The sequence below is a fragment of the Copadichromis virginalis genome, linkage group LG16 (genome assembly GCF_057382275.1).
Source record: "Copadichromis virginalis isolate Kocher_CV1m ecotype Utaka linkage group LG16, C_Virginalis_male_GT1.1, whole genome shotgun sequence".
In the NCBI taxonomy this organism is placed as follows: domain Eukaryota; kingdom Metazoa; phylum Chordata; class Actinopteri; order Cichliformes; family Cichlidae; genus Copadichromis; species Copadichromis virginalis.
Genome location: NC_140633.1, coordinates 25,371,339 through 25,396,734, shown reverse-complemented (window position 1 = coordinate 25,396,734; position 25,396 = coordinate 25,371,339). Strand labels below are relative to the sequence as shown.

General features: G+C 39.2%; 1 protein-coding gene across 3 annotated transcripts; it reads right to left on the bottom strand.

Moving 5' to 3' along the window:
* Positions 1 to 114: 114 nt before the first annotated feature.
* On the bottom strand, positions 115 to 24,930 carry csrnp3 (cysteine-serine-rich nuclear protein 3). Of its 3 annotated transcripts, XM_085434057.1 has the most exons (6): positions 24,639 to 24,930; positions 23,713 to 23,752; positions 6,766 to 6,934; positions 3,937 to 4,196; positions 3,432 to 3,728; positions 115 to 3,245 (listed from the first exon to the last, which is right to left on the bottom strand). In XM_085434057.1, exons 3-6 carry the CDS (start codon positions 6,926 to 6,928, stop codon positions 2,100 to 2,102), a joined length of 1,866 nt encoding a protein of 621 aa, XP_085290183.1. In that variant the 5' UTR covers positions 6,929 to 6,934; positions 23,713 to 23,752; positions 24,639 to 24,930; the 3' UTR covers positions 115 to 2,099. The 3 variants fall into 3 exon arrangements, with proteins under 3 accessions (XP_085290183.1, XP_085290182.1, XP_085290184.1); XM_085434056.1 differs by lacking the exon at positions 23,713 to 23,752; XM_085434058.1 differs by lacking the exons at positions 23,713 to 23,752; positions 24,639 to 24,930 and adding an exon at positions 10,262 to 10,626.
* Positions 24,931 to 25,396: the final 466 nt, after the last annotated feature.

Here is a 25,396-nt window from a genome sequence, read left to right as displayed (position 1 = left end):
TTTCAGTTTTTCATTTAGCCTGCAGAGGGCGCTTTGAAACTAGAAATCCAACTTTGCCTCTGTTTCAGTAACCTCCTCACTTTGTGTGCTTGAATATGAAAATATATCAAGTGATTTAGATACAAAAGAAATTTTAATATTTATTTCAAGATCATGTCAAGTGAAGTTGTCTATCTACAGTTTGAAACCAAACACAATGAGAACGAAAAAATTACCATTTTGTGCAAAACATATGCATTTCACAGAATACGAAATCGAATTAAATAAATCAGGCACATGATGTTTTACAACTCACAACCAGTATGAAACAGAAGACTTTTTTTTTAAGATAGAGAAGCAATTTACTCAATACAGACTTTTAATAAACCACAATAAATACACATTTCATTATATCATTCGTAATAAATACTGGAACATAAAACCAAACACAGGATTCCCACATGGATGTCATCATATTAGCCTTCTCACACTGTATGCTTTGGCACAGTTAATCAGAACTATTGGCTTTGCCGATGCCACCGATTGCCTGAAAGCAGTCCGTATACTTCCTTCGTGGCACGTGGCGTGACAGGTCCCAGCTACTCGAGTGTCGCACAAAACCAGCCAAACTCTTGCGCCAAGTCTTCTGATTATAGTGATGTTGCGGATATTTGCAGCTTGGAAGTGGGACAAATATCAGTATTCATGCAGGAGCAGGGAGCTCAAGGTAACACCAGCATTACAGCAGCGCTGTTTACTGAAGTATTGCAGTCCTCCACTTGTTGAGCAGTCACTTCAATTTCCATCTTGTCTGTGATTTTAAAGGTTATTTATACATTTCTGGTAAATATTCTTTCCGTATCTGGTTGTCATTTTTGATGGCTTACAGGACCCCAGGAGCCCTACTGTGTACTATTTGAAAATAAGTTTTGATTGTCAACCTTGAACATGTTTACCCCTTATAGTTTTAATAACTGTATATTGTTAACCAAACAAACAATGCTTAAAATACAAATATAAAGCACTGTTAAAGTGATGAAATGCCCCATCGGCTGATTTTACTAAGGATTTTCTGTAGAAGAGAAAATCTGTTTAAACCATTAGTCATACAAAACAAAAATTAAAATCTTTATGGGATTTACGTAAATAAACATCTAAGTTGTTAGACAGTATAATGTTGAAATCCCATCAGCATTACTGGCACATTTCTAGAGGACATATTTTGTCCACTAGACCAGTTACTGTTCAAATTAATTCTATTTTACTGATAAATATTTCATAGTTTTTGGACATATGTCAAAGTGTGACTTCATTAATATCCCTGTATTTAAAAAAAAAAAAAGTCTTCACATTAAAAATCTTCTTTTATAGTGACACATGCTAATTGTGTTATTCTAAGAGTAAACAGCGGGGAGAAAACTGAAGTCATTTCAAACCAACTGCATGCCACTGGACCCCAACAAGGCTGTGAATTGATTTTGACATTTCCATTGATATCATATTCCAAACATACAAATAAGTTTTCAGGCTTTTTCATGCTTTCCAAAACCATAGAAAAGCATATAATTGTGACGAAAACAAGAAGAAAAATGTACATTATGTATACAACACTTTTTTTTTTTAAATATAAAACAATGGCATTTTTTCCCAAACATCACTGAGATTCCGAAAACGGCATGCGTATTGTTATCAAAACATTTACAATAAGTATACACATACTTCAAAAACAATAAATAAATTGACAATAAGCCTTTTTTTTTGCACATTTGACACATATAGCAGACATAGAAAAGTTCCATCTACAGTACAATATCTGCTTAAAACTAGAACTTTACATCTGAAATTACAGGATACATTGCACAGCGTGACATAAATTATGCTTTGATGTTTTTTTTGATACGTTCGATTTTGCAGTTAAGCACACGATGTACTGGAGACAGCGAAAAGCACCTCAAAGCCTTTTACATAATGAACTTGTGGCTTTATAGTTACAGCTGAAAATGCATTACGGCGCAGTGAATTGCTTTGAAATTTAAGGTCAGATAATCCAAAAAGGCCATGATCATGTTCCTCTTGAAGACGCAATACTACTTAAAGAATACTTAAAAAGGCGAGGCACACTAAATGGCTGTGACCTCAGGGCAGTGGTCTGGTAAAGGCAGGTTCTTAGTGTTGTTTGCTAGTAAGGTCAGGTCAGAATGTCCGTTGAGACTTGACTCTTGTGGTGGCTGCTCAGTTGTCATACATGAGTTGTGACTGCTGTAGGAACTCTGATTGTTATTGTTCAGGTAGTTTTGAAATGGAGCCTGGTTCTCGTTTTCTGCCTGGTCCTCAAACGCCGCTTTGGACAAAACTTTATTCTTCGGGTCAGGTGTATAACAGGTCAGCGGGGTGGTAGGGGCACCACCGCTCAGAGTAAAATGGTGATTGACTGCGTATTGTTCTTCAGCATGATTAGAGTAGTCTGTGTACTGCTCAGCAGTGACGCTGAAAGGTCTCTGGGCCACGTTCCCGTTGGTCGTACTAACTGGATCTTGGAATGCCAAGTTTTCCCCATAAGGTTCACTAGGCTGGCTGGTTTGGCCGTTGGAGATGGCGCTCGTGCCCCCCAGCTGATAGTACTCAGCCGGAGAGGAGTTCATTAAATAAGTGTTCCCATTAATGTGGTTGTCATGTCCCACAGAGCCATCACTGTAACACAGCACAGAGGATAAGGGCACAACTTCGGTATGAGAAACCGACGGTGTCGTCATGTCGTCTTCAAAATTCTCAGACTTCTCTTCATCATCGTCGTCCCCCTCCTCGTCCTCAGAGTCGCTGTTAGCCAAGCTTTGTGTGCTGGAATCAGACAGCCCGCTGCAAACGCTGCTACTGTCCTCCTCATCGTCCTCATCTTCGTCGTTTTCCTCTTCCTCCTCCTCCTCGTCCTCTTCATCTTCTTCCTCGTCTTCATCATCTAGTGTCTCCTCCATGTCGTCTGCAGCTTGAAGGTGCATGCTGGCCGCCTGTGGAACTGCATCTGACAGAGAGTACTCCAGCCTGTGCTGTGATTGAGCAAAAGGGTTTCCACTTCCCAGGTCGCTTGCTTCGCCGTGGTACCCGTTGGTTGGGGACGGCTGCTGCTGCTCACGACTCTTCTCCAGTTCGAGTTTCATTATAGTGTGCAAGAAATGCGTTCGGACGCGAATGGGATTGAACTCCACTCTTCCAGTTGAATTGCTGCAACCTTCTTTTGTGCAGCCACATGGAAATGACATACGATCCACCTGAAAGCAGAAAAGCAAAAAAAATGTACAGATTTTGTTTTAAAATAACACGTAAGCAAGTTCTTTCATGTAGTCTATAAATTATTCATGTAAGCACATTCTCTTTAAATGGGCCGCATGTTTTTTTTCTGTTTACAAGTCAGAAAATAGAACATGAGGCTATAGCATGTGTGTCATAGGATTTACCTGGCATTTGATCCCTGCAATGCTGCAGGCGCAGGTCTCAGGGTCACAGAAAACCCTGCAATCACAGCCACAGTCCTCTCTGGACATGCGAATAGCCCGAAGTTCATGTTTTTCTTCCACATCAATCTTCTTTACCCCAGAGGAGCGCAGCAGTGCCCGACGCTTTTTAGTGGTAAGAGGCTGCAGGAAGAAGTACTCGTCTACTTCTGTGTTGTCCAGATCAATGTCATCATCAGATATGTCCTCTGCTGTGAGTGTGTTGGCCTCTTCAGACTCCACTGTGCCATTCTTAGTCAGCTTTAAAAACAAAAAGGGAAAAATATTCAAGCACAAATAATAAGCTAAACATCAGCATCAACAATCTGGTTTATTTGAAACGATAAATCATTCAGGAAAAATTCATCACAAACAATGACATCTGCTGAATGTAGGTCATGAAATCCACAGTAAAAAAAAAAGATTTACAGGTAGGATTTTGTTCAGAAACGAATAAAAATGCTTTCACCTTAAGTTTGATTGAGTTGAGTTTCTCCTCCTTCAAGTGGTCTCTGAGCATGTCTCTGTGGATCCTCTTCTGCTCTAGGGCAAATTCACCCACGGAGTACTGCCTGATCCAGCTGTGCCTGCTGGACATGCCCAGTGTGCTGCCTCCCTGGCTGGGCACGCTGGTGAAGCCCTGCCGTCGGCTGAAGTAGTACACTGTCACATTCTCAAAATGCACCCTTCTCGTCCGCAAGCGCTTCTCCCTCTTTAATATTGAGTTAGCTGAAAAGGAAAACAGGAAGTCTGAACACAGTACAGTGTATGCATGCAATTCTTGTTTTTGTTGTAAAATGGTTTTGATAATTAACTTACGCCACGTGGAAAGGATTACAGCTCTACTTCAAGAGCTTATAACTGCTGATTTTTTCAAATATATTTTTACCATTTTTTCTGCTAGAGTAGAACTATTTTACATCCATGTAAAATAGCCTCTCTCTTTTATATGTCTACATCTATCTATTATATAGAGAGATATAGCTATAGATGATATAGACATATAATGTCGTGAATTAGCACAGATTTTCATCATGTCTCTATGCTTCCAGTTGGCATGCAAGTCTTTAGTGTGTCTTTTTAAGGAGTGCTCTACAAGGGGGAGGTGCAGAGAAGAGGGCAACACTGGAGCATAAATAATCCCCTGCCTGGCCCAGAGATGGAGAGAGCTGGTTCACAGGAGCAGTGTTCCCAGTATTCACCCCCCTATCAGACAGACAGGACAAATAGAAACCATCTGGTTCCAACAGCTCTCCACCCCATGCAAAAGCAGACAATGCATTTCATTACACGTGTAGAGCTAAGAGAGCAAGACTGCTGAGAAGAGCAGAAGAAGCGAAAAGTAGCATTACCTATAAAAACAATAGATAAACAATTAAAAGATGTTAAGAGCTATGTAATCAGATTTCATATGATGAATATATTTCATATATGAAATTTGTCCTAACAGGTCTTCTTTTAAATGCCCCAGACTCTGATCTGACTGTTTCGTAGACACTCTAAAAGAAACAGACTACAGATGTTTTTCTTCTTCTCTGCCCAACACCACAGCAAAGGATGTAAAGCAAAGCCACTCAGGACTTAAGTGTTTCATCTGTCTGCCAAGCTACTCAATCACTACATGCATGTTACTTCACAAGAGCGCTGTCTCCCAGTGCGCAGCTCTCTTGTTGCTATTAGCTGACCTTCGAGGCCCCGGTTACCGGCGGCTGCGGTTGACACAGAGGCCAAGAAGAACCTCAAGAGATGCAGTACAAAACTTCTGTCTCTAAACTCCCTTACTGAGGAAACGGCCCCCGTCCCTATGTATGTCATTCATACACGCAAAAAGGCATCATCAAAAACTCTTATTTCACATTGTTTTCTTTCTACCTGGCTTACCTTTTATTTATTTATATAGCACCATAATCCCAACAACACACACATCAAAACGCTGTATATTGGAAGACCCAACAATAATAGTAACACCAAATTAACCAAGTAAGCAAACTGTGCAGAAACACAGGAACACAAACATGCTGCCCAAACATGCTGCCCAAATGTGGCTCTTTTCTTTTTTAAGAATCAAATTACTGAGATTTTTCAGCCAGCATCTGAATGTTTTCAATATCCCCCGAAGTATTAATGACCTAGTATTGTTTAATCTATTTCATTCACATTCCATCGCATGTCTTTAACCGTAAGATTCACATGTGCACCGTGTTCTTTATTAGAAGTGACTTCAGTATCCTTTGAAACCTGGAGAGGAGACGTGTCTTTTGTGATAGGTTTCTCTGAGACTGATTTCTTTTATTCAAAGTCGTTTTTGAGCCCAGACATACTGTGAGATCTTTTAACAAGGGGGCTCCTCTGAGTCACCTATAAAATCTCAGCTCAAAATTATATTTGCATTTCTTTAGTGGCTTCTTCATTTCACTTGTCTACTTGTATCTCACCCCTATCCTATTAATATTGGACTCTAAACTACAGCTGAGGAAACTCATTACTTGACTTACAGAAAAATAATCTGCAAATGTTTCAATGGATTCATCATAAAGAGGTAAATATTTTAAAGTGCATTTGATGATTTCATCTTTCTGTCTAGAAATGTGCTGGGGGGTTTGCTATTTACATATATTTTGAACTGAATATGTTTTGTTTTTGCTGATTTTATATTTTAAGAAAAGACTAATAAAGAGTTACACTGGGATCTAGAAATTGTTTTATCTATTTTAAAGACTAAACAATTAACTGATCAGTCAGCTGATTTCAAACAATTAATAATGCATAACCCACTATGCATGAGTCTGTTCTCAACGGGGCTGCTCTCATTAAAAACAAACAAACAAAACTAGATTGCAATAAGCAATCATTATTTAAAACAATAATCTTGTTTTTAGATACGTTAGATAGATATTGCATTTACATGTGCAGCACCAGTAATGTTGCACTCGTGCAGCTTGATACAAAATCAGCTATTTCCTCTGGCTGGGCCAGTACACTGATGATGTTACTAATGAGGGAGGCTGCTTGTGCATGCTTCCCTTTTATTACAGCACCAGACTCTTTGCCTCCTCTCCTCTCTAATGCACAGCCATGACTGTAAATTCATATTACATTCCGCTATCGACAGACATGCACATTTGTCTTCTTTGAGCAGCATCCTGCAATAACTGTAGGCTGCAAAATAAGGCTGGCTCAGATTTTGCGTAAAAATCCCTTTCAGTCCTTTAGCTTTGTCTATCACGAGGCAAAATGAAAACATCAATCTTACTGTCACTGAATATAATGCACAAATTTAAAAGATGCAGGCACTCACAGGTGAAAGGGCCTGAAGCAGAGGGGTTGACACTGTCGCTGCTATCCCCACTCTCACTGTAGGAGACCTCATCATCAGACTCCCGCACGGAAGAGCACGGGGAGGAGGAGGCTTCCACCTCCTCAAATTTCCTCTTCAGTATTCCGCTCATGGCCCGCCGCATCTGCACCTGAAACCGACAGACAGCAGAGGGGCCACACATTATTTAACATCCAGTTCGGAGCCCTCATAATCTTCAACTCGCTCAATTAGCAACCAGCCAGACTCTCCCACCATCACTTTTACTCAAACATGCACAAAATCTCCACTGCCACTGTCTCAGCTCCCAGGCACTCTCCTGGCAATTGATCACTTGGCACAAAGGGGCAGAAAAAGAAAGACGAAAGCTGCGAATTATATACTATGTCTTCCTTACAGGAAGTTCATTCCACTCTCTTTGATTGAGAGGTTCAAAAAAAAGAGAAAATGGACCAGCTTGTCTAGCGTTTTTACTTCGCAGGTTGAAGTTATGTACAATATGCAAAATCTAAGGTGTCTGCAATTTAATTGCTGCTATAAAACACAGAAGTGATTAAAAATATATGCACTGGTCGAAAATGATGTCTTTCTCTTAAAAGAATACACTAAAATTTTCACTTACATGGGATGTGGAATTTTAATACAAGTGCAAACCCAAAGATGTTCATTTTCATGTACAAGTATGAGAACAATTTCATGTCTAGTTTCCAGTCCCCTCTGTACTATGGGCTAATCGTGCCGCTCTTGTTTTCCTCCATCACTTCTGTTTTCCCACACGTTCAGATTCACCTCATTCAAAAATGTCAACATCGGTACTCTGGTCCAGTAAGCTACCTTCTTCAAACAAAACTTAGTCCTTGGTCTATAAAGTCATTGTAATCTGTCACACTCCCTTTCAAGACGTCAATCGTGCATCACTCTTCCTCTCCTTTTCCACCTCATCTGATTGTCCACCATCAAAATCTAGACCCTGGGACATCCAGTCACTATCTCCAAAAACCCCCTGAAAACAATTAAAAAAAAAAAAAAAAAACAACTTCAATTTTGCATGTTCCAATTTCCTGCATAAATTGTTCCTCTCTTCAAAATGCTCTGCCCTTATTTGGAAAAAAAAGAAGGCTTCCTACAGAGGATAAAGAAAAGGCCTCAGGTGAATGCAGTTAGAGCCATCGCGAATTGGAGTGAAAATCTATACTGTGAAAAGCTGTAACTGCTGAAACAATGTTGAAAAATGCACTCTGTAATCATGCATCATAAAGCACCGCAAAGATATTAGCAACAATGGAATAATAGACATGATCACTGCAACAAATCTTCCAGAGAAAGCCGCCACAGCGCTGCTATGTAAACATATTTTAAACATGAGCTCTACAGTAATATTGGACAGCAATGTTGTGCACAGTTTGTTATCTGCGTGTAGGTTCAGCTGGCTGTTTGTGGTTAGCATGTCATGCTGTGTTGTAGTGTTGCAGACCACTTCAATGTCAACTGAGAGGGTCCATTAACTCCCCTGAGTGATGATGCAATTAGACAAATAAACAAGAACAAGCTCATCAGTCAAATAAAATAAAACTAATTATGATTACAGAAACTGGCTCTACGACACTGCAATAACTATCAGTTTCTCCTTTTTCCTTCTTTTTTTTTGATAAATATCCTGCCATTATTCTTTAGTGTGTAATTAATGACCTGCAACATTGTAGGACTTGTTTAGTGGTAATCAGTATTTACATGACATTGATTAGGAACGACATTTTAACATAGTAAATTACTTGTTTTCCCTGCTTTAACAGCAGTAGTTGGAACGTCTTGTCACATTTCAAAATAAGGCCAGTGAAATAGTGCTGCAGTAGCACAGCAAGGATTGCTATGACTGGCAGCTTTTCCCTTGCTGCCTTTCTCTCTGAGAACCTGGAATCAGTAAAGACAGTGTGCATCTTCACCCAGTCCCACTCCGTCTATCTGCCAGAGCAGCTTGTGGGGGAGTTCCATTCACAGACAGCCTCAGTGTTTCATCTGGGCTCTGCTATCAAATCATTACAGATGCAAATGCTGCCTGAGAGACATGCTGCCTGTGAAAGAGGTGCAACCCAGAGAGGACTAGCACTGCCAGCAAGAGGGTCATTGTTCCCGGGAGGATGTGCTTGTTCAGTGCAGTGACATGGCAACACCAGCATTTGGAGAACCTCCAGAGTCAACAGCTCTACCTACAACTAAGGAATGTGAGGCGTCCTCCATCTGGGAGAATGTGAAGAGGAGAGGAGTCAGTCAGGGTAACCTCACTGAAAAGATTTCTCACCAAAGAGAAATATATATTTATTTATTTTAAATAGAAATGGGAGCCTGTATCCTGAGCTTGTAGATTTAAAAAAAAAAAAAAAGAAAAAAGAAAAGTGAATGAATGGCTGACAGGAAACTCAAGATCAAAATACTCACTTTTATTACAAGAATAAGATTAACTGAAGACAGACTAGATTACACGAGCCTGCCCTGTGATATTTTACATTTTCATTAACAGAATCTGCTGGTCTCAAATCAAAAACAGCAAAGAAACTGGTTTATTTCACAATCCACTTAATTTGTCAGCCAACAGGAATGGAAATTTCCACCAGAAATGACCTGTGCAATTTTAGTCCATTTTCTACTGAGGGTCCTAATTAGACACTATTGTTGGAAACCTATTCGTATGCTTAGCCCATAGATAAGGCTGCACTAGGCTTTGATACCAAAAGTGGTTTCCATGGAGATTCTAATGTACTCTCACAACTAGTGCTTTCCCATATGGCAATGTTTCCAGTCTAACATACTGTGTACAATAAAACTCTGACGTTAGAGAATGAAGTTAATATTTAAGCAAATTCTGCTGATGCATTTATACACAGTTTCTCCTTCAGACGAGTGTATAATAGTTCATCTGTATTCAGCTGTGATAGCATGAAAAGTTAAAATCTTAACACTGCATACAAATGACATCATAAACCACAGAGCTGTGGGTAACATGGGGTGAACCTCTCTCATCGTGGCTAAATAAAAAACAGAGATGGTTGCTGCTCTCCAACAGCTCTTTCTTTGTCTTCACTGTTGCCTTACCACTAATCATGGCTGGGCAGCACACACTATGGTACAAGAGAGAAAATCCCAGAGAAAATAATGCAGCAAAAAAGCCAGCTTGGAAAGCCCCTCCCTGTGTTTGCCTCTGTCGGCACACACATCAACTGTGGAGCCCAACTCTTATCCTTAATCAGCTGCGCGCACAGCACTGTAGCACACTTGCATTATGAATACAATTATTTACCCATCATCATTCACAAGGTTCCCACAATAACAATAAGCCGATTTGACAACGCAAAGCTCAAAACACTCATCCCAAGTGATGCCAATAAGCCTGTGGCATCTGGAGCAAGTCATGACACATCAATCCTACAGTGGCCACATTTCACTTCTGTGCATGGCCTGCCCCCTCACAGGAACAACTGACCTGTATCCACTGGCCGAGTGTGACTCCGTTCACCTCTTCTCACAGCAGTACAGCAGCACAGTCACAAATGTGGCTATTCAAAAAAAGTGAAACATGATGAATGAAGAGAGTCCCATTTTGTTTCAGTCCACTGACTTGCAACGACCCCTGAGCTCCACGGGCATGACAAAAAAAGGGTGCAGGAGTGTGAGACAGACTGGTAATTTTCCTGTTCTGACTGCACTGTCGGTACCGTATGCTTTATTGTTGCAAGATGACAGTCTATCTCATTTTAACTGCCTCTCTCTCTCTCTCTCTTCTTCTCTTTCTCTGTCTCTTGCTGTCTTTTTTGGCCACACAAAGGCTCATTAGCTGCAGCCGGCTGAAAGGCAGGAGCCTGACTGGAGAAGAGTGGAGCAGAGCAGAGGCAGTCTGTGAGATCACATGGGTGGGATGTCTGAGAGAGAGAGAGAGGAGGGGGGAGGGAGGGAGGGGGAGAGAGTCAGGCGTGCCTCTGCTCCTGCTGTCTGCAGATATTTTTACCAACATGAGCTGGAGAGAGGAGGGGGCAGGGAGCAGGGAGTGAGGTGGGAGAAGTATGAGGGGTAAAAAGAGTAAAAAGGAGAATGAAAAAATATGGGAGAAATTTATAAGGGGGTGGGGGGGGGCTATGTGAAAGATGCTGGCCAGTGGGAAAATGGGATAGGGGGGGGGGGGGGGGGGGGGGAATGCAGAGAGCATATCGAGAAGGGAAGGGTGAGGGGGAGAAGGATAACGAGGAAGAGGTGGAGGGAGGGAGAGATGAAAAAGAAACAGAGTGAGGCAACAAAAAGGAAAAGAGGAAGTGTTCAATGCCAAGAGCAACACAGCAGAGAAAGATGGGAAAAGAAAGCATTAAGCTACACAATCAAAATGTGCTGATTTGTAAAGACTATCCTGGATAAAGGTAGCAAAAATAGATCGTTATCTGTCTGCAAGTAGCTTGGAGCTATAAAGATGCTGTGTACCTGAAAGAGGCTGAAAAGTGAGATCCACAGGAAACAAGATTTGTCAGTGCTGTAGAGAGCGTGCTCCTAACACTTCCTATGCCAGGAAGTTCTGCTGAAGAGTCAGTGAGGCCTCGGCTAGTGCAGTCGAGGAGCCAAAACATCATTCTCGCACTCAAAAGGATCGTATGTCAACATAAAAGTCCTGCACTTCCTCTTACAGGATAGTTTTAAGACAAGAGGCTTTTTTCCCTCCCTTAAAGAAATCCTCATACTCCTCAGCTTTTTTAAGCTATGAAGTGGATATTATTTAAATACTGAGTTAGTTTATACGGTTTCAATTAAACTTATTAGTTGATAATATCACGTCAGTGAGTTTCTGCTGTTTCTTTGATGTGAATTCAAGGAAACAGAACTAATCTGCTCCTGCAATTTTTTGTATCGTCATCTGTGTCCTCGCTGAACCTCAGCTTGACAGCACTGTGCTCCTCCTACTCTACAGATCTCTGTTGTCTCCTCACCTCTTTCTTCCATACTCTGCCACATTATTTTCATGCACATTCAAAGACCACAATTGGTATTTTATGACTTTAAGCTCACATACTACTTAAAAAGGAACACGTTTTGTTATTGTATAATGTTTTGGTGATGTTTTAAGACCTGATTGATGATTTTCCCCTTACCATATAACATGCTACACTATGGAAAACAGCAGTAGCTGCATTAGTAGTAGTATTAGAGTGATTACACTGAGGATTGATATTGACGGTCAAAATCTTTTTCTAGAATGGAAGTGGTCATTGAATTGGCTCTTTTTATTTATTTATATATATATATATATATATGCAGAAGTAACCACTTCTGCAGTAAGTGGTTACTTACTGCAGAAAGGAAGCCAGAGGAAGAGTACCAACAGTGCAGACTTCAACAATGCACTCAGAGATTACAGTTCGCCATTATGGTTGAATTAGAAGGACCAAAGAACAAGCAAGCATTTTAACAACTGCACCAGTAAAAAGGTACAAGTAACACACAGACACAACAACAGGGTGACCTGTTCAATCTAATAAACCCAGTAAGACCACAGTCTGGTGAAAGAGCAATATTTCTAATTCTTAACTGCAGGACAACAATAAGAACGTTCATTCATTTTTAAATCTGTCATTTTATATTTTGCTGCCTTCATTTTCCTTGATTGAGATAAGTTTCTCATTTTTTAAAACATGGATCGCATCCATTGCATGGTTACTGTACTGAACTGGAAAACTGCATCTAACCGTATATGCTCTTCTTTGATATAAATGAGCATACTAATGGAAAGCCTGAACTACTTATCCTCATACTTTGTTAAATATAAAAATGATTGCTCTGCTAACGACTCTGAGAAAATAAATGTCAATGACTTGGCATATATTGTTATATTGATAGGTGGGCACATGAGAAACACTGATTTATGCCTGCTGGCATCGAATTCTGTGTTGCAAAGCAAGTCTTGAAAGCAAAGCTACTAAATGTACCATCTTTTCCATTGTAACTTAAAAAACATCGATATTAATATATTTCTGTAAAAGAGGCAAGTGGTGATATACCTACATCAGGTTTTATCTTATTCAAATCCAACATGAATTTTAAATAAATCACATTTACACCTTCGGTATTTATGTATATATATATATATTTTTTTAAATTAAAGTTCTTTTACAATACCAGAGTATACTACTTCTACCAGTGGGTGTAATATCTATTTATTAATAATAAAGCAAGATTCCTCTCTTAAACAAAAGCTTTACAAAACCTTTGACATATTTCATTACAGTGGTTTACTCCATCAATTGATCCATTTTCTTCTGCTTATTCAATTTACGGTTGTGGGGGGTCTGGAGTCTGTCCCAGCTGTCACTGGACGAGCGGCGCAGTACATTCTTTACAGGTTGCCATTCTATCACAGGGCTAACACAGAAAGACAGAGAATCATTCATGCCTACGGCCACTTCAGAATCACCAATTAGCCTAAAAGTCATGTCTCTGGACTGTGGGAGGAAGCAGGAGTTCCCGGAGAGAACCCATGCGCACTCTACACAGAAAGCCTCAGCCACCCAGTCTATTCAAACCCTGAAATTCCTTGCTATGATGGGACCACTAGCCACCTCATTACTCTTCTATCATTGCTAGAATAAGTAACCTGAAAACACTGACACAGCAACTTATAAAAATCAGGACTTCTTCAACCTGGATGCCATGGATGTCTTATCTTTGCAGCATGTTTAGCTATATTTTCTACTTTACCAGCTTCTTTCTGAAAATGGGAACAAAGAAACTAACCAACCTATCCCATTTCCAAATTTTGTTTTTGTTTTGTCAGAACATAACATGTCATAACAAAATACAAGTAATATTTTGGCTGCAACAATAAAAATATGTCCTATTGTTATAATGCATACACATACAATTGTTAGTTTTAGCTGTTCTTATTATCACTTTCTACAGAACGTTTCATGAAATATGCCATTTACAGCCTTATCTATATTCCTTTAATGATTTACCCATGAGCATTATGGATACTGTATATGCTCTTCTATTACATAAAATAAGCCACAGAGTTGGCATTTGTTACACCATTGCACCAGTGGTGGTGACCTATATTTGCTATGACTCCAACAGCCTTTTTCATTTATCTAAATGTAGGAAACTGAAGAATAAAAGAAACTGAAAAAAAAAAAATATATATATATATATATATATATATATATATATATATATATATATATATATATATATATATATATATATATATATATATATATATATATATATATATATATATATATATATATATATATATATATATATATATATATATATATATATATAAAAGAAAGGTTTAAAACAAATGAACTGCCTTAATGCAGCCCTGTTGTAATTATAGACAACATGAAAAGCTTCTACTGTAGTGAATTAAAAGTAAATCATGACATCTTAAAGTCCTGCTTTTTAAATTTAGCAGCTATAGTGGAGTAGGCAAATCACTGTTGCCAGGGCCTTGCAGACAAGACCTGGATATGCATGTTTTCAGTTAACATCCAACATTTAAAACTAACAATTACATAAATTCTTCAGTAATCTTACTAAAACATTTGGCTTTGAACTGTCTGTCTTCATGAAAACATATCAACAATTCATTGGCAACGGTGGCCATGAATCACAACGTTTATTTGAGGAAAATAGAGTGAACCAAGGATGAATTATTGCACCCACCTTGTTCATCACCTTCATCATAGTCATTATCCTTCTTGGCACCCAACAGAACTATTTCACAGTATGTTCAAATACATAAAGACCAGATGGTTGATTCTTCAGCCTGTCGAGATCAACAATGACCAAGTATCTCCCTCAGGTGTACCAGCAGGGAAGATCACAATGTTATCTACTGTCATTCACAACAAGCACTTCAGTGCTTCCATTTTGCTTTTCCAAAGGCAAACAACAATAAAAACAATATGTTGAGTAGATTCAAATTTTCAGTATAGCTTCATATCCAAGTAGTTAGCAGTTTGCCTCCAAAGCTAATACTGACAATTGATGTGAGGGTGCATAAGCAAGCACTACCACTGTTATGTGTTGCAAAAAGAATAAAGAATAAAGAATAGCAAGTCACCCTGTACGCAAGGTGTCCCTCAGGGTTCAATTCTAGGCCCCCTGTTATTTTCACTTTATATAAATGACTTGCCCAATGTGTGCAAAAATGTGGACACGATTATGTATGCTGATGATACGGTAATTTTTACACAAGCCAAAACTGCTGATGATGCAGCCCATCAGCTTTCATTGGCATTACATGATTTACAAAAATGGCTGAATGACACATGCCTGTGCCTTAATGTTAAAAAGACCATGTCAGTGTTTTTTAGTAAACCTAAAAGAAAAAAGTTTGCTTGGGTGCACAAGAACTAATTAATGTTGAGGAATTTAAGTATTTGGGAGTGCTACTAGACTCAAAATTATCCTTAAAACACGTTAAAAAAGTGGTGAAAACTATAAATGTTAATATACAGAACTTTAGACATAACCACACATCATTAACAGACACAGCGATTACATTCCTGCACTCTATGATACCGGCTCATATTGAATACTGTATTACAAGTTGGTCTTATACGAGCTTTGCTGCTATTGGGCCAATCAAAGTATGCTACAAAAGAGCATTGAAAATATTAGATTAAAAAAAAAAAAAAAAAAACTTTTTCATATCACCATTGTCAAATTTTAGATAAATACAAGTTTCTAAATTTTACCAATTTCAAATTATTTAAGATTGCCTGTCTAATATACGAAGCTATACGTGGTCTGGCGCCTCCACCAATAAGTGATTTTATTAAACAAAAGTCTAACAGTGTTGCCGGGTCTCGACTGACTCGAGCCACTGTTGGAGGTGATTGTGAATTGACATTTAGACGGACCACCTTTTCACACAATGCTCTGTCATATCAGGGAGTGAGCTTCTGGAATAGTCTTCCACTGTCAGTGAGGGAAAGTACAAGTCACCCCTCTTTAAGAGTCACTTAAAAGGGCGGCTGAGGGACACACAAACATGTGATCATGTTTAATAATCATGCTTTATATTGGACGTGAAAAAGAGTTAGTGTATTACAAAAAGGGAAACAACTATTAGTGTAATGGGTCAGTGCAATATCAGGACAGTCAGGGCATGTGCAATACTGGGGTTTGTGCAATATAATTGATGTGTTTCCGTTATTGTTATCTATATTGTCCTCTGTGTCCACTCTTCTTGTCATTGTTTGTTCTAGTATAATGTGATCACCGCTTTTGTCCTTGTCACATGACCTGTAAATAGTGTCTCTGTATGTTTTTACTAACTTGCGTTTAACACCAACCTGCCAGAGGGTCTGCAGATGGAAATTAGTCCAAGGCTATAATCTGGCATATTTACATTTGTTAAAATGTTCATTAATATGTAGTGCCCCTCTTTCTAAATAAAATAAAATAAATAAATAAAATAAAAAGCGTAGAAAGAAAAGTATTTGCTAAGAAAAGACAAAATGAAAAAACACCAGATAAGGTAGGTACCCCACTCACATCTGCAAAGAATGCAAAGATCAACGCACCACGAAATATGCACATCGGCACTGATGGAATCACTGGAAAAGCACATCTTAATGGAGAATAGTTCATAAAGAAACAATACTGAATGATGGATGACTCCAACAGGCAGCAGCAGACAAGGCAGATCGATGTTACATCACCACCACATCTGCAGTGGAACCCATAGTTTCAACGCAGAATAAGTCTCTCTTAGTTGATTCGTGGAACAATTTGTATTAGCACAATACAGTGTACCACAACCGGTTGATTAAGGTTAGACTGTGATTGTCATTTTGACAGTCTTTTCTAACAACTTGACTTTTCTGCAACTTAACTACTTAACCACTGAGTGACATGCATATGTAAGTTGAAGGAGATAATTACCTCTATATGCAAAGAGCACACACCAAAGATTAATAAAGAAAAACTGAAACCAAGATCCAAAATGGTACACTGTTCATTTCTATGACTGCTCAGTGGGCACATACACTGAAAAGCTTTTTTAAGCATTTTTGAGCTTTTATGTTTTGTGGTATACACAGAAATGTCCCGTGGCTGTTCTACTTACTTACAGTTTTACTGGAATCAAAATGATTACAGAGTGTAATCAGTGCAATAGCCAGTACAGGCCTTTTTTTATAATAGGAGTTGGCAGAAACCAAAAAGACAAGTGCAGATTGGATTGACAATAGTCAAGAAGCCAAAAATGTGATTCTTGTGAAATGGCCAGATAATAAAGTTATATAGGCTAAGGCTAATTTTGACAAAAAGCTGCCTTAATGACACATACACATACAAAGGTTGCCAAATGGGTTAATAGGGGAAAGGTTGGGTGAGTATAGACCGCATATACGCTAGGAAATCTTGCTTTCTTATTCCGTCTGCATCCATAAAATGCCCATGATATTCAATATGGCTGGTAGCATCACAGCCTACTAGAATTTCCGCAGTGATGAAGTCCACATTTATACAGCCCAGATGGCTTGGCAGATCGTTTTATTCATTTTTTTTCCTTTCCATCTTTCTTTCTTGATTATCAGATACATTTATTTTCATTGCAGCAAACTCTGTCTGGGTGACTGAGGGAGCATTCCAGCAGAACCAATTGAGGGGGATCACAAAGCACAGAAAAATCCCGAAACCACAAAAGATCCTCAGCCATGCAGGCAGTCTGACGTTGTGTTCGAAGTCATCTATCACTGGTGTCACACTCAACCATAAACGGCAACCTTGAAACAGAGAAAGAAAGCTTGGCAAAGAAAGAGAGAGGAATAAATAGATAGAGGCAGAAAGAGAGAGAGACCAGGTCTCAGCTGGACTCCACTGAGGAGAGGCTGTGGCCTGGATGATTATACAGCTACAGATGATGTCAGTGGAGGATCCCTGCCACCGAGTGACACAAACGCAATGCTCACATATTCCTATTTTTTAAAACGTTTTCTAGATTAGAGAATACAGTAGAATATTTTTGTGTGGGGTGAAGTGTCGTTTGTCCTAAATAAACACCCTCAGTAATAAACATACTAATTTCCATTCTGTACTTGGAGACCACACAGTCACGGGGATCACACACCAAACATAATCAATACAGTGGGTGGTTAGAATAAAAAAAAAAAAAGAACTAAATGTTAACAGAAAAAGAAAACAAGTCATTATAAGTTGTCTTTTTTATATAATGGAACTCTCTTAGATCATGGAGCTGTTTAACATATAAAAAAAATGATGTGCAAACGCTGCAGTCAAGCTTGAGCTTTGTTATATTTGCAGTTGGTCTGCCATGACACAGGTTAGGTGCAGAGCAGTAAGCAAACATCTCATAATTTTTCCATTGCGGTGCAATAAAGGTCAGGTGGACAAATTTTGCAAATAATTGATCCGTTGTCAAATAGAGTCGTTCGCATTCTCAATCATCTTTGAAAGACGTACACAAGAATGCACATGAGGTGGGGAGAAAAAAAATATCCCCAATTAAACACAAGGGAATTCGTTTAAGGAAACGTCGCGATATCTACAGATTTATGCAAATGAGACTTCGCATGCGCTCTGTACATTTGTTAACTTGCACTTGCCTCGGGCTGCAGACAGATCTGCTTCACACACATGAAAAAAAAAAAGGGGGGGGGGGGGGGGGTGGAGTTAGAAGAAAGAGAGGGGAAAGGCAGGGTAAGGGGAGAGGGAGTGTAGCCCACTGCTCAGCACTCAGCACACGGAGGAGCTACAGCCTGGTGATGCCTGCTGCAGCCTCTGCAGCTACAGTACAACCCGATGTTGGGAATCATTGATCCGTTCTTCCTCCTTGTACAAGAATACAGGAAGCATGGATCCTGATTAAACGCATGGGTCGACAGAAAAGGGTGCTCTAATGTAGCACATTTAAATGCACCACTGTTCAGTCACAAAGAGGTGGAAATAATTGGCAGTCATACGAATGACTGTAATTATTATTGTTGCAAATTACTGTTGGGAATATTCTAGGTATAGCTTCATGGGAGCTTCACACCAAGCAGTATTAACAGTGTTTTAATAAAGCAAAACTACAGGACTGAACTGAAATTGAATCTTTAAGAAAACATCTCACGATAACTCCTTTTGTTGTTGTTGTTGTTTAGTGTTAATGATCAAAACACAGCACAGCAGACAAGTATGAAGACGAAGACGCTCCACATTCAGACTGATGTTTTGATTTGCTGTAATTCAAGTCTCACGCAGTGGAGGCACAATCAGGTACCCTCACCCTCACGTCAATCACAATGATGAGCTAAATTATTCATGCCTCTATATTTTATTTATGACTGTATTTTCCCATGCCTCCTGAAAGTTCGCAAAAGCCGGTTTGTTGGCAGACACAGAGCTGCCGAAGCATTTCATAGAGACAGGGCTGCTTTTATCTTTCACGCAGGCTGGGAAAGCTGTGGGATGTGGAGTTCATATTCTGCAGACAAGCCTTATCATTTATATATAGCCAGTATCATGTTGAGATCTTGAATATTTTTTTATATGCAAAACATTCACTGTTATCTGAGAAAAACGGTTAAGTAGGCCAGCTTTGAATGCGATTACTATATGCGGTGACTTTGAGTAAAAGAAAAAAAAAAAAATGACACAAAATATCTCTTGATAGAAATATGTATTAATTAGCATCCAGGATACACACCTAATTAAATTATGTTTTAAGGTATTGTTAGTTAGGATTATAAATTCTTATATAACACATTTAATTTATAATATATAGTTCAAATAATATATCCTAGCCTTTACTGAGAGTAACTCCACTACAGACATCCATTCACAGATGCTGTCTTATGTACAGCAACTGTTATTAAACACAAATATCTAATCAGCCAATCACATGGCAGCAACTCACTGCATCATGCAGCAGAAGACACATCGTTTGCCATTCTTATCAGCTAAAAACAGGGAACTGAAGCTACAATTCAGACCAAAATTGGACAACAGAAGCTTGACTAAATGTTGCCTGGTCTGATGAGTCTCTGAAGAGTTCTGCTGCAATATTCAGATGGTAGTGGTGTAATGTGGGGGATATTTTTTTGGGCATACTTTGGCCCTCTTAGTACCAACTGAGCATTGTTTAAATGCCACAGCCTCTCTGAGTACTGTTGCTGACCATCCATCCCTTTATAACCACAGTGTACCCATCTAATGATAGCTGCTTTCAGCAGGATAAAGCACCATGAAGCTCAAATCATCTTATCACAGTCCCTCCAGCAGAGCATCTTTTGGATGTGATGGAACCATAGATTTGCGTCATGGACACGCAACCAATAAATCTATAGCAGCTCTCTATAGCAATGCTCTCATATCAGTATGGACCAAAATCTCTGAGGAAGTTTTCCAGCACTGTGCTGAACGCCACAAAGAATTCTGAAGAGGGTCCAGCTGGTACTAGCAAAGTGTACTTAACAAAGTGACTAGTGAATGTGTATTGCTAGTCACATGTAGTTCCCACCTTTTGACATAAAAACATTTATATTCTAGATTCTGCCATTCACAATTATAGGAACAGATAATATGCAAATGATTTAAACCAGCTTTATAAGCAAAAATAGCACAAAGACACCATATTGGGTTTTATATGTAAAATACATGCTCATGCAGTATGGTGGTGCAGTGGTTAGCACTAATGCCCTAGAAAAAGAAGATCCTGGGTTTGAATCAAGATGCCAGTTAGGGCATTTCTTCATGTTCTCCCTGTGCCTGTGCGAGTTCCTCAGCCAATCACACCACTCCAAACACATGCTTGTTAGGCTAATTGGTGATTCTGAATTGACCATAGGTGTGCATGCTTGTCGGTCTCTGTGTTAGCCTTACAACAGACTGGCAGCCTGTCCAGAGTGTACCCTGCCTCTTGCGCTGTGACAGGATTCGGTTCTACTGCAATCCTAAATTGTATAAGCAGAAGAAAATATTTGGATGGGTGCTCATTTTAAAATTGAAGCCAGCAACACATTTCTCACAAGTTGAGAAAGAGCCAACAAATCACACAGATACATACCTGATGTAACTATCAGTAAACAAAGCTTGTAACTACATCCTCAAAACACTCCAACAAGCAAAGAAATAAATATAAATATAAGTCATTCATTTAAAAATTATGGAGGCGCTCTCCCCACGAGAGGTTGGCAATATCCCATAGTTTAGAAGTCGCTGCTGCTATGTGATGGTGCGTTAGTGCGTATAGGAGGGGCACTTTACTGTACACATATGTGATAGCACCAGGTAATGCTGAATTATATCAAGCACATATGCTGCCATCCAAATGTCTTATACAAGTAAGGCCTTGCTTATTTTAGTATGCGGGACAATACCAAAGCACATTGTGTGTCAAGGTGCTAATCCAGCCTGTCACCTGTCAGCCATTCACAATATTATGAAATGAAAACTGCTCCAAAGGACTGCTGAGCTTTCGAGCAGCTGAAAAGCTATATCAAGCAAAAATAGGGAAACATTTTGCTTTTAAAAGTACAGGAATTGGTTTCTTCAGTTCAGAGAGATGATGCAACACAGACGCAAACATGCCAAAGTCTCAACTTTAAAAAACTTTCTTTTTTTCTTTTTTTATTAAACATCACCATTTCTTAATTTCTACATTTGCTACATTTTTCCACCATTTTCATGTAAACGTAGCCTCTTAATGATTTGGAAATGATTGTTTTCTCTTTTCAATTGTCATTTTACATTAAAAAACAGCATTTATTTTCAATTAAAACTGAAATATATCCTGTAGTAATAAAATGAAATGTAAAGTTAAAGCACATAATTACAGGCTTACTTAATTCACTTAATTCTGTTGAAATAGCTGCGTTCACACTGGATATATAAAAGCATTTATGCAATGGTTTACTTTTCACTAACAAATAAAACTCATTAAGCCAGAAAGATGCGTCTTCTTTTTTTTTTTCTTGACATTCGATTAGCTGGCGACAGACAAAAGATTCCAAATAGGTGTCATGGCAACATCTCAAGAGAGCACAATCCTGAACCGTGAAAACTCGGCACAGTGCAGCCAGGAAGGAGCCAAAGACACACACAAAAAAATCACTTCAAAAGCTTCTAAATTGGAACCACAAACCCTGCTGAGGGACACAAAGCTGCTATGTAATCTAAAAGGTTGATATTAGTTCAGACTCCATTCTTTCTATACAAGCTGTCGATGTTATGATTTAAATTCTGTGTTTGTGAAGAAGAGAGGCATCAATTAACACGTGCAATTAATGAAAAACACATTGGGAGGCAGAATTACTGAGTAAGCCAATTGGTTTTTGTTGCCAGAAGGTAAACTGTGTATAACATACAATAAAGACACCAAAAAATGTTACATTTTCTAATTCCTGCAATGTACACACACCTTTTATATCTTCTGTTTGTGTGGCAACTAAGGAAAGGCTGTCTAGTGTGTCCGTATATGGTAAATGAGCTGCATCAAGATGTAGTTTATGTATAAAGTAATGTATTTATTTTGAGAGTGTTATTTTAAATTTAAATTTAGTGTTTAGCCTGATGGGAATGGGAGGGTGAAACAGATATTTTTCAGATATTTCGGAAACCTTGGAAAATAGAAAAAAAAAGAGAGAAAGAACTGCACATAGTCCAAAAATTACGATGTTAATGAAGAATGAACAGGAATGAGAGGACTGAAAAGCAAAATAATACATTTCGAATTTCAGCATATTCTTTGATTTTTGTTTAACAAATACTTTTTAAAAAACCAACAACCCACAAACTTGTTAATCCTCAATGCAACAGCTTAGAGTTTGACCCTTAACCCAACTCAGAACATCTCGCCTAACCTTAAGGTCAAATTTAAAGCCACAAATTCTTGCTGTTCAAAGGACACAAAATAGATTTAAACGTGCATGTGAACTTTGTGTGCAGACAGCTCACCCACACCAGCCTCCTGCTGAGAGACTCCTCTAAGTGCTGCTAAGCCATCACACCTTTCCTGCGAATCTTCAATGGACTACATTTACTGTTATCGAGCTTTAGCCATCTGTGCTACAGTATGTAATACCAGCATGGCTGAATCAGTTATTCAAATAAGCCAGCTTAATGATACAGCTTTCCACAAGTAAATACATCTACTTAATGTTTCAGTGTCCTTTCACTCTGTGCCACATGTACTAATTAAATTCTGTTCCTCTGAGGACTGGATGCTGATCGTCTGAAACAGATGGATTGAGGAAGAAAAATACACAGACACAAGAAGAGAGGCCCCATTCCCCAAACACACACTCGCACACATGCACACACACACTCACACAAAGCCCACCTCCTCACCTTTCAGATCTCAACCGCAAATATGAAAAATGGTTGCATGTACAGTACATGGCCGCATGCTTGGACACGGCTACAAACTTGGACTTAAGACTAAAAAAATACTGGCAGATGAACAATAAAGAAGGCTGTGCTGGATAATGATGCTGCCATGTTCAAGTCTGGTGTAAAACAAAAAATCTGACAGTTCAAATAAGAATAGATTTGCATTACATACAAATACATTAGAGCTGCATGGTGAGGTCTTTGTTTGCTCTTTTTGATTGGTGATTTATTGAGAAAAAATAAAGACGAAACATGAAAAATAGCATATTCTATAAAGAATATGTCCCCTTTTCATCACAGTGATATCAGAGGCATCTCTCTCTAGTATAAACCAAAGAGAATAGCGCAGCTGTCTGTATTCACTAAACACTGTTGTCTGCATCAACATCACATCATATCTTGTTATTAGAGGGTCTTTTGTGGCAGCATAGCAACAGTTGTGCGAGCTTTGAGCACCGTCTATTTCACAGGCACAGATCCAGTATGTTAATGTGTTGTGAAAACTGGCAATATGATGTTTCAAATAGCATAAGCAAGATTTTCTCTTACCTTTAACTAGAATATCAGACTGCAACGACCCGCTTCTGTTCTGTAAGGAATAAAGACGAGAGATGTGCATAGTATTTGATCCTCTGCAGCAAATCTAATCTGTCTTTAGGACAGCTAGAAAATCTATAGAGACTGTACAAAATGTGCCCTTAAGAAATATGTTTTTATGGAGTTTGCTGTATCATCTGATGTAAAGTGCATCACAATATTTACTATTTTTTTCTCCTTTCTTGTTGTTATCACACCAGCCGTACACAGGCTTCGCCAGGGAAACTTTGCCATATCAGCACTGACATATGAATGATTGACAGAGCTTTATCTAAATCTCTTTGTGAGCTACTCTTTCCTTTTATAGTTGGGAGGCAGAGGGGAGGTGGGGGTATCCCTGGGGAGGAAGGAGGGGAAGAGCCTGGCTGCCTCCCCTGCCTGTTCTGTACAAGGCTCTGCAGGGGACTAGACTCTCTTCCTCTAGCAGTCCACATGAGAGGACAGTTGGCCATATACCAGTCTGCCTGTGTTACCCACATGTGCTCACTCAAAAGTGACGCACAAAAAGGAGCTCATAGTATTTTTTTTTTTTTTTATCTAAACACTGAGCTGAACTCTTTGTGCGCAAAACGTTTGAGCAATAAAATGGACACCAGTTTAATTTGAAGAAAAAGTATTAAATCGCTCCTAAATTTTAATGGCTATTTAGTTGTAGCAGATGTCCTAAGCAGAGTGACTGTTGAGCTGTGATGCCCAGTGTAGTTAAACAAATGTACCATCCAGTGCACTGACAAACAGCTGGCAAACGTAAAATCGTCAATTTACCTCAGGAAATAGTAAAAAGACGCGAGCAACAAATATAATCCGTCTGTCCGTAATTTCATCAAATATGCAAGTGTTCAAATATAGGCCTGTTACCTGTGATTGATAATACTCACCATTCATTTCGTTACTATCATCAGTATCCAGTCAGTCAATGACGCCCTTTTCTCAATGGATTTCACAGTTTTGCCCCCAGCACCATGTCACGGCTTTGCCTCTGCGGAAATCACCCACCAGTGTGAGACCGTTAAACCCGGCCCCGGATTCCCGAATGATACTGGAAGTATCGGCACAACTGAGGTGTACAGCGGTGCTTAGACAGGCACTCCTTCCGGCTGCTCGGAGAACAATGGTGCAGCATCAGACTCACAGCTTCGCGGCCAACGTGACTTACTCCGTCCAATCAAGGTTTTATAAACCAGGAATCAGCCGCAGAGCGCTGCTGCTGCCTGCCCACTGGAGCCTCAATGCAAATCGCCGTGTGTCACCAGTGGAAAGACTGTGGCCGTAAAAGGTGTGTTTGATGAGAAAAACATATCAGGAGATATTAGAGTGCTTATAATCCAGGCAGAGTTCCTGAAATGATGCTAAAACTGAAAGAAAAATAAATATAGCCTAAACACTTCTCACACTATTATCACCAATACGTGTACAACCATATAATATTTTACCATAAATGTAGTCTAGAAATATAGATGTACCTTTGCTAGGGTTAGAGTGACTTTTTAGCTTAATACAGCTGCAGCATTTGTGTAACATCCTTCATGTATTGCCTGTGGAATAATTATGGTTTTCAAACATGTCACACGTGGTAATGAAACTGATCGAGTTAAGAGGCTTATAAAAAGAAACAGCTGCCTTGACAAACACCCGT